This window comes from Chiloscyllium plagiosum, unplaced genomic scaffold (genome assembly GCF_037043375.1).
Source record: "Chiloscyllium plagiosum isolate Xiang-an unplaced genomic scaffold, Cpla_swu_hap1 HiC_scaffold_6, whole genome shotgun sequence".
Taxonomy (NCBI): domain Eukaryota; kingdom Metazoa; phylum Chordata; class Chondrichthyes; order Orectolobiformes; family Hemiscylliidae; genus Chiloscyllium; species Chiloscyllium plagiosum.
Genome location: NW_028270144.1, coordinates 114478617 through 114495305, shown reverse-complemented (window position 1 = coordinate 114495305; position 16689 = coordinate 114478617). Strand labels below are relative to the sequence as shown.

General features: G+C 44.6%; 1 protein-coding gene across 3 annotated transcripts in view; it reads right to left on the bottom strand.

The window, feature by feature from the left end:
- Positions 1-16689, bottom strand: part of plcxd1.2 (phospholipase C, X domain containing 1, tandem duplicate 2) — a 28744-nt gene that overhangs the window by 6902 nt on the left and 5153 nt on the right. For 2 of the 3 annotated variants that reach the window (XM_087988373.1, XM_043692326.2), the window contains exons 2-4: positions 12851-12944; positions 10428-10557; positions 4638-4771 (exon numbers count right to left, since the gene is read on the bottom strand). In XM_087988373.1, coding sequence (XP_087844499.1) covers positions 4638-4771; positions 10428-10557; positions 12851-12874 — 288 coding nt within the window. In that variant the 5' untranslated portion in view covers positions 12875-12944. Of the gene's footprint in view, positions 1-4637; positions 4772-10427; positions 10558-12850; positions 12945-14764; positions 14847-16689 lie in introns of all 3 variants that reach the window. The other variant, XM_087988372.1, reaches the window with a different exon arrangement.

The following is a 16689-nucleotide window of genomic DNA, read 5'->3' as shown; positions in this document are numbered from 1 at the left end:
ATCTCACACACAAAAAAATTGAAGAAGAGACAAACCAAATAATCATAGAATCCCTACAGTGTGGAATCAGGCTATTCAGCCCATAAGTCCACACTGACCCTCCAAAAGCATCCCATCCAGAGCCATCACCTTACCCTATGCCTGTAACCCAGCATTTCCCATGGCTAATCCACCTAGCTTGCACATCCCTGGACACTATGGGTAATTTAACATGGTCAATCCACCTAACCTGCACATCTTTGAACTGTGGGAGGAAACCAGAGCATAATCTAATAGGTCTGGCTCGATATCCAAGAATGAATCAAATCTGCTTATTCTCCTCTCTCTATTTCAGGGTGGTGAATGTAATCTTTGGCACTTCAACTGCTAAGATTATCTAAGTTATCAAAGGATTTTGCAGTCTATATAGTTTAACATCAGATTGCATAATTATACATAAAACCAGAACAGCATTTTGCCACTACATTATTTCATTAGGGTTCTCAAATCAAACCACTGTATGTCAACAATTAGTTCAATATGAAGTGTATATGCACATGATGTACTGTTGTTCAGTGGTAAACTAGGGTACTTCTGTTCCTGACTTTACACCAACATTGATATGGTACGAGGGCCAGGAGGGGGAACCAAATAAAAACTGCATAAAGAATCAGACAGACAAAACTACAGATAACACCACAACGTTCGGATGACATATTCAGAGATACAAAAAGTTTACAGATACAACATTACAAACATGAGAACTAACACATACACAAAGACATCTCAACAGATTACCTATTGTTATGCTATTTGAAAAAGTACAAACAGGAGCTCGTATTTGAATATACTATAAACAACACAGGCTCACTTATGCCTGAAATGTAACAACCTGGAATTCAGGCGACCTTAGTAATCAGAGGTAAGGCCTCAGCTAGAGCACTGTATTATTCTGAGCACTACTATTGAAGAAGGATATCAAGATTTTGGAGAGTGCAGCAGACATTTACTAGAATGATAAATAATGTCAGTGCAGCCTGGTTCAATTATCCTCACACTTCGGAACTTGGACTACACCCGCCATGTGTAATGACAGCAGATCTATGATGTGAAACATTGCATTAAGAATATGGAAACCTAAATTAGCAATTCACAACTATTCTGTTCTATGTGAGTTGCATAAAATAGGATTGGTTTGTGTCACAACTATGATTTTTAAAAAACAAGGTTGTGCAGTGATATAGACACCGGCCAAACACCTCTTGAAACTGGGTGGAATGAAATTTTACCTGAGGTAAGTTGAGGCAATCTCGATTTGGGCACAAAAGGGACCTTAATTTTAAACTAAACTAGTATTGACAGGGGCCATAGGGTGAAACATGTTGAAAATGAAACAAGAAGGTTCTTACCAATTGCAGCAATGGCACATTATGAGACAATGTTATAGGAAGCTTTCAGTTACATCTATCCTGACTTTATCCTTTTTCCCTGTGCAAAGAGCGAGCTATTCTGGTAGGTTGGGCTCCACCTGAATAATGCTGGGACCAGAGTCCTGGCAAATCACATAACTAGGGGTTTTAAACTGAATAGTAAAGGGGACTTAGGTTCAGTTACATGATAAAATTATGGAAAAGGTTAGGAGGTAGTGCTGACTAGAGGTTATTAAAATTTCCAGAACAAGCAATAGGATAGAGAGCATAGAAAGGGTCAGGAATCTAACTTCAGGCACAGCAGATAAGAGTACAACTATGAGAAGGGAGCAGTAAAGAAGGACTGAGGGAGTTGTATTTAAATGCACTCAGTATTTGGAACAAGGTAAATGAGCTTGTAACACACACTGAAATTGGTAGGTACGATGTTGTGGGTATCACAGAGATGGCTGTAAGGAGATCAAGGCTTGGAACTGAATATCAAAGGATATGCATCGTATCGAAAGGAGAGAGATGGGAAGCGGAGGAGAGGTTGCCGTGTTAGTAAAGAATGAAATTAAGTCGATAACAAGAAGTGATATAGAGTTAAAAGGCGTGAAATCTGTTTAGGTAGAGTTGAGGAACTGAAAAGGGAAAAAGATGTTGATGGGAGTTATGTAAACGTTTCCTAACAGTCATCAGGTTATGGGGCAGAAAATAAATCAGGAGATTGAAAGGACATGTAAGAAAGGCACCACCACAATAATCATGGGGGACTTCAACATACAGGTGGACTGAGAAAATCAGGTTGGTAGCAGATCTCAAGAAAAGGAATTTGTAGAATGTCTACAGGATAAATGTTTTTGAGCAGCTTGGTTGTAGAACCCACTAGAGAACAAACAATTCTGAATTTGGTGATGTGTAATGAGGCGGATTTGATTAGGGAGCTTAAAGACAGTGACCATAACATGATAGAATTCATCCTGCAGTTTGAGAGGGAGATGCTGGAATCAGATGTAACAGTATTACAATTGAATATAGGGGACTACAAAGACATGAGGGAGGAGCTGACCAGAGTTGATTGGAAGGACAGCTTAGCAGGGAAGGCAGTGGAGCAGCAATGACAGGAATTTCTGGGTAAATTTGGGAGGCACAGCAGAGATTCATCCCAAGGAAGAAGAAAGATACTAAGGGAAGGATGAGGCTGACAAGGGAAGTCAGGGACAGCATAAATGCAAAAGAAAAAGCATACAATCTGGTGAAGATTTTATATATATATATATATATATATATATATATGCAAGGTTAGACAGAGGTAACACTAGACATTAAACCACTGGAAAATGAGGTTGAACAAGTATTAATGGAGAATAAAGAAATGGAAGGGGAACCAAATCGGTACTTTGCATCAGTTTTCATGGTGGAAGACACCAACCGCATACCAGAACTTCAAGAGAGTCAGGGGGCAAAGGTGAGTGTAGTGGCCATCACTAAGGAGAAGGTGCAGGGTAAACTGAAGGTGCAGGATAAACCACCTCGACCTGATGGACTATACTCCAGAGTTCTGAAGGAGAGAACTGAAGAGATTGTCGAGGCATTGGTGGTGATTTTTCAGGAATCACTTGAGTCAGGGAGGGTCCCAGAGGACTAGGAAATGGCTTATGTAACACCCCTGTTTAAGAAGGGAAGGAGGCAGAGATAGGAAATTATCAGCCAGCTAATCTGACTTCAGTCATTGTTAAGATTTTAGAGTCCATTATTGGCTGAGATTGCGGAGTACTTCGACGTGCATGGTAATATAGGGCTGAGTCAGATAATGGTGAGGAAGCAAGGAAGTTGCAGAAGGACTTGGAGAATGGGTAAAGAATTGATAGAGGGAATACAATGTGGGAAAGCGTGAGGCTATGCATTTTGGTAAGAAAAATAGAGACATAGACTATTTTCTAAATGAAGAAAGGCTTCAGAAATCTGAAGCACGAAAGGACTTAGGAGCCCTAATTCAGGGTGCCCTTAAGGCTAACATGCAGGTTCAATTGGCAGGAAGGAAGGTAAATGCAATGTTAGTATTCATTTCAAGAGAGATAGAATACAGAGCAGAGATGTACTGTTGAGGCTGCATAAGGCTCTGGTCTGAACTTATTTGGAATGTTTGAGCAATTTTGGGCCCCGTATCTAAGGAAGGATGTGCTGGTGTTGGAGGGGATCCAGAGGAGGGTTACAAAAATGATGCCAGAGGTGAAGGTCTTGTTCTATGAGGAGCAGTTGAGGATTCTGCGTCTGTTCTCAGTGAAGTTTAGAAAGTTGAGGGGAGATCTCACTGAAACTTACAGAATACCGAGAGGCTTGGATACAGTGGATGTTTCCACTAGTCGGGGAGACTCGGCATAGCCTCAGAGTGAAGGGATGATCCTTTAGAATGAAGATGAGGAGGAATTTCTTCAGCCAGAGGGTGATTAATCTGGGGAAATCATTGCCACAGAAGGCCAAGTCGTTAAGTGTATTTAAGACAGAGACAGATAGCTTCTTGATTAGTAAGAGGATCAAGTGTTACAGGGAGAAGGCAGGGGAAAGGGGTTGAGAAGCATATCAGCCATGATATGTAGGAGCAGTCTCAATGGGCCAATACTGCTCCTATGTTTTATGGTATCTTGAATGCTTACATAAAAGCAAAATAATGTGGATGCCAAACAGCTGAAATAACAGAAAGAGCTGGAAAAACTCAGCAGACCTGTCAGCATCTGTAGAAAGAGAAACAAAGTTGACATTTCAAATCCTGTGTGGCCCTTCATCACAACTGAAAGGAGCTGGAAAATGATAGTTTTATGCTGTTAACAAAAGGGAAGGGGGTTAAGTGGAACAGCTGTAAGAATGTCCAAAGCAAAAGATGATTGGAGTGTTAATGGAAGTAAAGGAGAGATATGGATGCAAAATGTACACTAATGATAGATGTGAGTGGTGGAAAATAGATTAACTTTGATACTGCGTGACTGTGCATGTGTGTGTGTCTGTGTATATACGCGAGCACATACAGGGGGTGGAAGATGGTGTTCATGCGTGGAAGTTGTTGATCTCGGAGTCGAGTCCTGAAGGCTGTAAAGTGCTTAACTGGAAAATGAGGTGCTGTACTTCAGATTTGCTTTGAGTTTTGTTGCAGCACTGCAGCAGGCCTTGAACTGAAATATAAGCAAAAACGTTGCAAATCAGGGTGCAAAGTGATCTGATAAAGCAGTTTGCAAAGTTGGAGTTTACCTGTGTCCTACACCATTTATATATCTCTGGTCGAATTATACAGGGAATTACATGATCCAAATAGTTTAAAATCTTATCTGAAGGTTTGATCGGAGAGTTTAAGTCTAAGCAATAGGTCATCGAGTCATGGCTTCCTAAAAGGAACAAAAGCAGTTCCACTGTTAAAATGTTGTACGATTACTTCAAGTGAATCAACCATACTCCTTGCTTACAATATTTACATTCTATACATGATAAATATAAAACAATGGGTAACATTCACCTGGATTCCTCACTACACCTGATCCAAATGGCTGTCCATCAGCTTTGTGTCCCACTCACAGCCTTCCTTCCACTCTCAATCACTACTCCAAGTTCTTTGGAACTCTCAATGTAAACTATTTCTTTCACTTCCTCCATGAGAAATTAAACCCAACTAGTTCCTTTTTCAAATATAGCTACATGACATTTTAAGCAGACATATGTGGCCAGCCATTCCTTCCACTGAACATCTAAGGAAACAGATGCACCCTTAGACATGTAGCACTCTGCTGGAGTATCAGTTATTACAGTAGGATTTGAACACTGGAGTTCCTTGATTCTCATTTAATTTGATATAAAGTCATTCATATTACTGTTGTGATCCCAGCTGATGGTCAAATCAGATCCTAAAGTAAAACCTAGCTTGGTAGACCATAAATTTTATTTTGGCAATTTAGTGGTCCAAATAGTTTAAAATCTTATCTGAAGGTTTGATCGGAGAGTTTAAGTCTAAGCAATAGGTCATCGAGTCATGGCTTCCTAAAAGGAACAAAAGCAGTTTGGTCAGCCACTGAACATATTCACAAGAGGCTGTTAATGTTCTTTTAACAAAATCTATTGCAGACGAGAGGGGGAAAAGCTATGCAAGAACTATCTGAGATGAATTTTATCCTCAACAACGATACAGATATTCAAACCTGAGTGAAGGGTCATAGAGTCTTACAACATGGAAACGGACCCTTCGATCCGACCAATCCATGCTGGACAAAATCCCAAACTAAACCTGTCCCACCTGCCTGCTCCAAACCCTTCAATCCAACTTGTCCACACCAACCATGTTCCCAAACCAAACTAGTTCCACTTGCCTGTGCTTGGCCCATATCCTTCCTATCATTCCCTATTCATGAATTTATCCAAAATGTATTTTAAATGTTGTAACTGTACTTGTAACCACCAGTTCATTCCACACATGAACCACTCTGTGTAAATATACTGCCCCTCCTGTCCTTTTTAAAATTTTCCCATCTCACCTTAAAAATATGCTCCCCCACCCGAGGGAAAAGACTCTTGCTATTGACCTTATCAATGCCTCTCATGATTTTATCAACCTCTTTTAAGGTCACCCCTCACCTCCTATGCTACAGTAAAAAAGGTCCCAGCCTATCCTTACAACTGAAACCCTCCATTCCCAGCAAAATCCTGGTAAATCTTTCCTGAACCCAATGCAATTTAATAATATCCTTCCTACAGCAGAGCAACCAGAATTGCATGCAGTACTCCAGAAGAGGTCTCACCAATGTCCAGTACAACCTCAACATGACAAGCAAGCTCCTATACTCAAAGGGGTGAGCAGTGAAGGCTAAAATGCCTTCTGAACCACCCTGTATACCTATGATGCAAATTTCAAAGAACTATGCACCTGAATCTCTAAGGTAAAAACAATGACTGCAGATGCTGGAAACCAGATTCTGGATCAGTGGTGCTGGAAGAACACAGCAATTCAGGCAGCATCCGAGGACAGGCAAAATCGACGTTTCGGGCAAAAGCCCTTCATCAGGAATAAAGGCAGAGAGCCTGAAGCGTGGAGAGATAAGCTAGAGGAGGGTGGGGGTGGGGAGAGAGTAGCATAGAGTACAATAGGTCAGTGGGGGAGGAGATGAAGGTGATAGGTCAGGGAGGAGAGGGTGGAGTGGATAGGTGGAAAAGGAGCTAGGCAGGTCGGACAAGTCAAGGAGACAGTGTTGAGCTGGAGGTTAGAAACTAGGATGAGGTGGGGGAAGGGGAAATGAGGAAGCTGTTGAAATCCACATTGATGCCCTGGGGTTGAAGTGTTCCGAGGCGGAAGATGAGGCATTCTTCTTCCATGTGTCTGGTGGTGAGGGAGCGGCGGTGGAGGAGGCCCAGGACCTCCATATCCTCGGCAGAGTGGGAGGGGGAGTTGAAATATTGGGCCACGGGGCAGTTTGGTTGATTGGTGCGGGTGTCTCGGAGATGTTCCCTGAAGCGCTCTGCTAGGAGGCGCCCAGTCTCCCCGATGTAGAGGAGACCGCATCGGGAGCAAAGGATACAATAAATGATATTAGTGGATGTGCAGGTAAAACTTTGATGGATGTGGAAGGCTCCTTTAGGGCCTTGGATGGAGGTGAGGGAGGAGGTGTGGGCACAGGTTTTACAGTTCCTGCGGTGGCAGGGGAAAGTGCCAGGATGGGAGGGTGTGTCGTAGGGGGGCGTGGACCTGACCAGGTAGTCACGGAGGGAGCGGTCTTTGCGGAAGGCGGAGAGGGGTGGGGAGGGAAATATATCCCTGGTGGTGGGGTCTGTTTGGAGGTGGCGGAAATGTCGGCGGACGATTTGGTTTATGCGAAGGTTGGTAGGGTGGAAGGTGAGCACCAGGGGCGTTCTGTCCTTGTTGCGGTTGGAGGGGTTGGGTCTGAGGGCGGAGGTGCGGGATGTGGACGAGATGCGTTGGAGGGCATCTTTAACCACGTGGGAAGGGAAATTGCGGTCTCTAAAGAAGGAGGCCATCTGGTGTGTTCTATGGTGGAATTGGTCCTCCTGGGAGCAGATACGGAGGAGGCGGAGGAATTGTGAATACGGGATGGCAGTTTTGCAAGAGATAGGGTGGGAAGAGGTGTAATCCAGGTAGCTGTGGGAGTCGGTGGGTTTGTAGAAAATGTCAATGTCAAGTCGGTCGTCACTGATGGAGATGGAGAGGTCCAGGAAGGGGAGGGAGGTGTCAGAGATGGTCCAGGTAAATTTAAGGTCAGGGTGGAATGTGTTGGTGAAGTTGATGAATTGCTCAACCTCCTCGCGGGAGCACGAGGTGGTGCCAATGCAGTCATCAATGTAGCGGAGGAAGAGGTGGGGAGTGGTGCCGGTGTAATTACGGAAGATCAACTGCTCTACGTAGCCAACAAAGGGACAGGCATAGCTGGGGCCCATACGTGTGCCCATGGCTACCCCTTTGGTCTGGAGGAAGTGGGAAGATTCAAAGGAGAAATTGTTAAGGGTGAGGACCAGTTCAGCCAAACAAATGAGAGTGTCGGTGGATGGGTACTGTTGGGAACGTCTGGAGAGGAAAAAACGGAGGGCTTGGAGGCCCTGGTCATTGCGGATGGAGGTGTAGAGGGATTGGATATCCATGGTGAAGATGAGGCGTTGGGGGCCGGGGAAACGGAAGTCTTGGAGGAGGTGGAGGGCATGGGTGGTGTCTCGAACGTATGTGGGGAGTTCCTGGACTAGAGGGGATAGGACAGTGTCGAGGTAGGTAGAGATGAGTTCAGTGGGGCAGGAGCATGCTGAGACAATGGGTCGGCCAGGGTGGTCAGGCTTGTGGATCTTGGGAAGGAGGTAGAACCGGGCAGTGCGGGGTTCCCGGACTATGAGGTTGGAAGCTGTGGATGGGAGATCTCCTGAGGTGATGAGGTTCTGTATGGTCTGGGAGATGATGGTTTGGTGATGGGGGGGTGGGGTCATGGTCAAGGGGGCAGTAGGAAGAGGTGTCCTCGAGTTGGCGTTTGGCTTCAGCGATGTAGAGGTCAGTGCGCCAGACTACCACTGCGCCCCCTTTATCCGCTGGCTTGATGGTGAGGTTGGGATTGGAGCAGAGGGATTGGAGGCCCAATTCCTCCGCCTCTGCCGTATCTGCTCCCAGGGGGACCAGTTCCACCATAGAACACACCAGATGGCCTCCTTCTTTAGAGACCGCAATTTCCCTTCCCACATGGTTAAAGATGCCCTCCAACGCATCTCGCCCACATCCCGCACCTCCACCCTCAGACCCAACCCCTCCAACCGCAACAAGGACAGAACGCCCCTGGTGCTCACCTTCCACCCTACCAACCTTCGCATAAACCAAATCATCCGCCGACATTTCCGCCACCTCCAAACAGACCCCACCACCAGGGATATATTTCCCTCCCCACCCCTCTCCACCTTCCGCAAAGACCGCTCCCTCCGTGACTACCTGGTCAGGTCCACGCCCCCCTACGACACACCTTCCCATCCTGGCACTTTCCCCTGCCACCGCAGGAACTGTAAAACCTGTGCCCACACCTCCTCCCTCACCTCTATCCAAGGCCCTAAACGAGCCTTCCACATCCATCAAAGTTTTATCTGCACATCCACTAATATCATTTATTGTATCCTTTGCTCCCGATGCAGTCTCCTCTACATCGGGGAGACTGGGCGCCTCCTAGCAGAGCGCTTCAGGGAACATCTCCGAGACACCCGCACCAATCAACCAAACTGCCCCGTGGCCCAATATTTCAACTCCCCCTCCCACTCTGCCGAGGATATGGAGGTCCTGGGCCTCCTCCACCGCCGCTCCCTCACCACCAGACACATGGAAGAAGAATGCCTCATCTTCCGCCTCGGAACACTTCAACCCCAGGGCATCAATGTGGATTTCAACAGCTTCCTCATTTCCCCTTCCCCCACCTCATCCTAGTTTCTAACCTCCAGCTCAACACTGTCTCCTTGACTTGTCCGACCTGCCTAGCTCCTTTTCCACCTATCCACTCCACCCTCTCCTCCCTGACCTATCACCTTCATCTCCTCCCCCACTGACCTATTGTACTCTATGCTACTCTCCCCCCACCCCCACCCTCCTCTAGCTTATCTCTCCACGCTTCAGGCTCTCTGCCTTTATTCCTGATGAAGGGCTTTTGCCCGAAACGTCGATTTTGCCTGTCCTCGGATGCTGCCTGAACTGCTGTGCTCTTCCAGCACCACTGATCCAGAACCTGAATCTCTAGGTCTGTCTGTTCTACAAAATTAGCCACAGCCATAACATTAATTGTATAAGTCCTGCCCTTGTTTTACCAAAATGCAATACCCTCGCATTTATCCAAATTCAACTCCATCTGCCACTCGTCAGCCCATTGATCCAATTGATCAAGATCTCTTTGTAGTCTTAGAAAACCGTTCCGATATACCATAAATTTTGATGTCATCCACAAACTGATTAACCATGCTTTCACATTTTCATTCTTATCTCAGGAAAGATATTATTGCTATGGAGGGAATGCAACCAAGGAATGCAGCAGACTTGTTCCCAGGATGGCAGGACTGTTCTTTGAAGAGAGCTTGGGCACACTTGGTCTGTATTCTCTTAGAGTTCCAAAGAATGAGAGGTGATTTCATTGAAAACAACAAAATACTTAAAAAGGGATAGAGAGAGCAGATGCAGGTCAAATATTACCCCTTGTTAGGGAGACTAGAACTTCCCTTTGTTTAAAATTTAAAAATAAAAGGTATGCCACTTAGGGTTTGAGATGAGGAGAATTGTTTTTCACTCAGAGGGGTGTGAACTTTTGGAGCTCTCTACAGAACAGCCTCTGAAAGCTCAATCTTTCATTAATGTTTTAGGTAACAACGGATAGATGTTTGATTACCGGTGGCATACAGATTTTGGGATGGGTTTGCTCAGCCATGATTATGTTAAATGTCTGGGCAGTCTTGATGGGCTGAATGGCCTGTTCCTGTTCTATTCCATTCCATTCCGATTGGCCACATAAGACAACGTTGGGATGAACCACTCATCATTACCTGGAATCGCCAGATTGCACAGTGACTCGTCCCATAGCTTTTCTGGTAAGTCTGACATCCAATGGGCAAACTGATTCTGAAGAAGACTTGAAAATGATATCTGTTCCTTTCTCCTTGAATCTGTCGTTTTCTACAGAATGTTGCAAAGGAGACATCAGTTATATGTGATGTTATTACCTCTGAGACTGAAGCATCAATTTTGTTCAAAATATGGAGCACATAGGCGATCGTCCCTAACCTGGCAAGTCACAAAATAAACGATATCATCTGGAGGCTAGAGTCTGATGTCCATGCAAAAATAATTCCTCATTTTTTATAGGATATGGGCATCACTGATAAGACCAGCAACTGCTGACCATCCCAAGACGTCCTTGAACTGATTACCGTTTTAAGCTATTTCTGAGGGCAATTAAGTATCAACAACATTGTTGTGGGTCTGGAGTCAGAGCAGGTAAGGATAGTAGATTTCCTTCCCTAAATGACATTGGTGAGCCAGACAAAGATCTACAATAGTTACATGATCACCATTAGACTAGCTTTTAATTCTCGCACTTTTTTCAGTGAGTTCTAAGTTTCATCATTTGCCATGGTAGCATTTGAACCCAGGTCCTTAGAACATTAGTCTGTGTCTCTAGCTTACTTAGTCCAGTGATATTACTACCACCTCCCAACTATGTAACACCACCCCCTCAGATATCCTGGTGGATGACACAGGAGAGAAAGTGGCTTTACTTCTTAATCTGCTACACATCTTTATGTCCATTTAACACCTACTTTCATTTCAGACTTTGGGAACCTTTTGCACTCATCAAACTGAAAGGAAACTCATGGGGGAAGTTGGTGGGCAGAAACAGAACCATTAAAAATTCCAGCATACATTGTCAGAAACTCCCAATCACAGATGCAGAGTAAATTTCCCACTACCCTCCACTTCCTGGACCTCTCTATCCCCATCAACGATGACCAATTCAACACGACTATCTTCTACACACCCACCAACTCCCACAGCTACTTGGACTACACATCCACCCACCCTGCCTCCTGTAAAAATGCCATCCCTTATTCCCAATTCTTCTGCCTCCGCCACATCTGCTCCCAGGAGGACCAGTTCCACCACAGAGGGCCTCCCTCTTCAAAGATCGCAATTTCCCCTCCCACTTTCCACATCTTCACCCTCAAACCCCACCTTCCAAGCGCAACAAGGACAGAAACCCCCGGTTCTCACCTTCCACTGCACCAATCTCCAGATACATCGCATCATCCTCCGACATTCCACCATTCCAGACCCCACCACCAGAGATATAATTCTTCCCACCCCTATCTGCATTACATAAAGATCATTCTCTCTACAACTCTCTTGTCAGGTCTATGACCCCACCAATCCACGCTCCCCTCCTGACCTGCAAGAATTGCAAAACCTGCACCCACATCTCCCCACAAAGCCCCAAAGGAGCCTTCCACATCCATCAGAGATTTACCTGCACTTACACACATGTCATTTACTATATTCGTTGCTCCCGATGCAGGCTCCTCTACACTGGGGAGACAGGACACCTACTTGCAGAATGCTTGAGAGAACATCTCCGAGACACAACCACAAAGCAATCCCACCGCCCCATTGCCAAACACTTTAACTCCCCCTCCCACTCCACCAAGGACATGCAAATGCTTGATCTCATCTATTACCAAACCCTAACCACCTGACGCCTGGAGGAAGAACACCTCACCTTCCACTTTGGGACCCTCCAACCATACAGGATTAATGTGCATTTCAGTTTCCTCATTTTTCCCTCCCCTACCTTATCCCAGATCCAACCTTTCAACTAAGCATTGCTCTTATGACCTGTCCATCGTCCTTCCTACCTACCTGCTCCACCCTCCTCGCCAACCTATCACCATTACCCCCACCTTCATCAACCTATCCTCCCTCTCAGCTACCTTCCCCCCAGCCCCACCCCACTAATATTTATCTCTTTACCCTGTTGCTCACAAGCCTCATTCCTGATGAATGTCTTATACCCGAAATGTTGATTCTCCTGCTCCTCAGATGCTACCTAACTTCTGTATTTTTCCAGCACCACACTCTCAACTCCTTCTTAAAGTTCCAACTATCCTACTGAACAATGTGCCTCGGGACATTCATACCCAAAATACACTCTCTCTCCCGTACTTCCCACACATGCTGTGATCTCTGAATAAAACAGAGTCCCAAACTGAGGACAGTGTTTTACCTTTGCTCTGAGCCCATGTTCATTAAGAATGACTCAGCAAATTTTGCTTGAACAGGACATCGCAATCCAAATGCAGGAAGAACTGGATTTAAACCGAAGTTCACTGAAAACTAATAGGCCCCTGTACGTCCTGAAACCTATCCAACAATGACCGAGTCCAGCCCATTTTAAAGAAGTAGAGTTAGCAAGTACCTTGGTTATAGATGTGTGCGCCATGCTGGGTGCAATGCATTGTCCAGTGAGTGTTTCCACTCAGTTTCCCCAAATGCAGTGGCTCAGAAGGTACCTGAAAACATAAGATGTAATGTCATGAGGTCATAATGATTTCAACAGCAGAATTATGCAAATCAAGCTATCACACCTTATAGTAATTTTAACTCCCTAATAATGAATGGGTTTGGGTCAAGTGCAAAGTTAACATTTCAAACCCAAATCCAATACAGCTTGGACCCAACCGCTTCCAGTTTAATGGAAACAAGACATGGGCAAGTGGCCAATCCACTATCAGGAAGTGAGTCAGGCATGAAATACATTTAAGGAGGTTGCATGGCTCCATTTTAACATGCTTTCTATTTTTTAATGAATGCTGTCTGGGTTTCCCTGCCTTTGGAAATCCCAGAAGATAAAAGGACGTGAGGCAGGATGGATCCATTAAGTAAAATGGTTTTACTTGTGGGCTAACAGGTACAGGAGAAAGTGTGGACTGCAGATGCTGGAGACCAGAGTTGAAAAGTGTGGTGCTAGAAACTCGCGGGAGGCCAGGCAGCATCCGAGGAGCAGGAGAATCGATGTTTTGGGCATAAGCCCTTCTTCAGGAACGAGGCTAACAGGAATAGGAAGCTATCCAATGACACTCCCATCAATCTGGGAGAAAGTGAGAACTGCAAATGCTGGAGATCAGAGTCAAGAGTGTGGTGCTGGAAAAGCACAGCAGGTCAGGCAGCATCCTAGAAGCAGGAGAATCGACATTTCGGGCATAGGGTTTATTCCTGAAACATCGATTTTCCTGTTCCTCGAATGCTGCCTGACCTGCTGTGCTTTTCCAGCACTACACTCTCAACCCCCAAAATCTGTTTGATTTCCAACCTTACAATATCTCCAACCATTTGCGACCATATTCTTATCCTCCAAAAATATTTTGCCTACTCAACTATCCTCCCAGTCTCTGTTTTCCTCCCACCACTCCAAACCAAACTGCTCCTCTAGCCCTTTCAAAGCTTTGTCTTTCTTGCTTGGAAAGCAGCCACTCTGTCAATCTGGATGGATGCAGCAAGGGAACAGTAGAGAAAAAAAAATTAAAATCCCCGTATTTCCAGATTTCCCCACATACAATCTTGATCTAAGCACACAGCTCAATAAACATAAGGACCCTGGTTTTCCATTACGATCTTCATTAGTGTAGATCTAGTATTTCTCTCAAAAGAAAAAACATTCATTGCTGGAAAGGCTCAGCAGGTCTGGCAGCATCTGGAAAGAAATCAGAGTGAACATTTTGACCCTTCCTCAGAACTAGCTAGGAAAATATTGGTTTTTATGCAGGAAACACGGTGTGGGTGGTGGGTAAGGAGTAAACGGTGTATGGAAATGGAGCCCAAAGAGAGAGCAGAACAGTGGACAGACAAAGGAGTGCATTACAATCAGCCTGGGAGGGTGAATAACTATTAGTGGACACTTAGTAGCTAATGATGGGTGGTGTGTAATAGCAAACCATATGATAACAAGGCCTGGTGTGTGGGGATTAGGGTAAGGGCATGGGAGAAGGTGCCTTAAGCCCTTAAACTGTTGAACACAATATTGAGTCCAGAAGACTGTAGGGGACCCATGTGGAAAATGAGGTGCAGTTCTTCCAGATTTTTCTCACTCACTCTTTATACTGAGAAGATCTTGCAGGTTTAGAATTTCCATAAACACTGGCTGATGACAATCCCGCCCGTCTTCTCAAAACACACAGAAAGGCCTACATTCTGAACTTCAAACCTTAATGGGAAAGAAATTGATTGTTTCTGGGATGAGAGGGGATGAGTAGAATGGAATACAGCATGAACAATAACTAAACAACATAGAGGACAATGAGGAAACAGCTCATTTCAACGTCTGAAAAATTACCTTGTACAAGTGACTGTGAGAGGTGTAATGTCACATCAAGTGTTCTCAGTTTTTTCCAGATAGGGATAAATCAGCAGTCAGCCTGTTAATGTATGAAAATTTCACACTGTTGTCCTGAATAGGTTTTTGTCAAAACTTGAGGTAATTCCACTGTTACAAATTAGCAAGAGTTGCAATCGCAAATTCTAAATATTTGCATGTTATATATTGTGTAGTTTGAGCTTGTGGGGCTGTTCCTACAATGGTTTCCAGGGCTGTGCATTTCCACCATCACTGTAATTTCAGTAAAGTACAGAAAACACCAACAAAAACAAACCACTGTACTTAAACCATATGGAACCAGTCTTTCCAGTTTTAGACTTTTTCCTCACTCCTTTCTAGTGCAGCCAGACCATGAATAGAAAACATTAGCTTAAGAATTCTAAGCCAACCACCAGCTCATTATAGATGTGAAAGCCATTCTGACCTGTCTAATTCATCCATGCAGAACACTATCTCATTGCAACAGCCAATTGTTTCTTAAATGTTTCCAGGGTTCTGGAAGTGTACACATGCTAAGCAATGTGAGAGAAAAAATTTCCTAAGACAGCCTTAAAATTTGGCTTAACTTCCAGTTGCTTGCCTTTACAAAGCATATCTTTCTCATGTGATCCTGATGTTCTGGTCACTTGTTACGTTAATACACCATGCTGCTCTCATGCTCACATTTCTGTCCTTGGCCTACTGCAGTGCTCCAATGAAGTCCAAGCTGGAGGAACAGCGCCTCGTTTTCCAATTAAGCACTTTTCACAGTGTGAAGTTCCTGAATTTAACATGTGTCCAGAAGACTGTACTCTGTTTCAGCAGAGTTGACCTATATTCTACTATTAACACAATTTTTTATTATCTGCTCTGGATCCATTTCTCTATAACCATTATCATTCTCTTTGCCTTTTGTCTTGTAACACCTATGATCTCTAATCTCCTTTGTCCTCTAACCTTTCCCTGACTTTTCCCCCTGTTCCACTTGCTTCTCCCACCTTTTCCACAACATAAAATATATCACCTGGGCATTCCTCTCACTGAGTCAGAGTCATAAAGTTGTAGAGCTTGGAAACAGACCCTTTTGTCCAAATCATCCACACCGACCACACATCCCAATCTGACCTCGTCCCATTTGCCAGCATTTGACTCATATCCCTCTAGGCCATTCCTATTCATGTATAATGTATCATGTAATCATACCAGCATCCTCTGGCAGCTAATTCCATACACGCACCACCCTCTGCATGAAATTGTTGCACCTTAGGTCCCTTTAAATGTTTCTCCTCTCACCTTAAACCTATGCCCTCTAGTTTTCAACTCCCCTACCCTGGGAAAAAGACCTTGGCTATTCACCCTATCCATGCCCCTCATGATTTTATAAATGTCTATAAGGTCACTCCTCAGCCTCTGATTCTTCAGAAAAAATAACCCAAGCCTATTCAGCCTCTCCCTACACCTCAAGCTCACCAGTCCTTAATGATTTTACATCCAAACTCTATCACCCCCAATATTTTCCTCTTGCTAAAATTTCCTATCCTTTCCCCCTACCATGGCTTCTCCAGCCTTGCCCTGAAGCCAGGTTTTTCTCAGGATTTCAGAGTTTTATAAGGACTTTATAGACACGCTGGCCGGGCCACTATTGGATATGTACAACCACACATACAGTCAGTACTGCCTGCCATCCTCTCTGAGAGAAGCAATTATTTCTCTTAATCTCAAGAAAGGGAAAGCCCCAGAGGATTGCACTTCATACAGGCCCATATCGTTATTGAACTTGGATTTTAAAATTCTGTCAAAAATGCTGGTGTTGAGGTTGGAGGCGGTTTTGCCCTTCATTGTAAAGGAGGACCAGACAGACTTTATTAAGGGTCATAGGTCTACTAATAATATTAGAAAAGTAG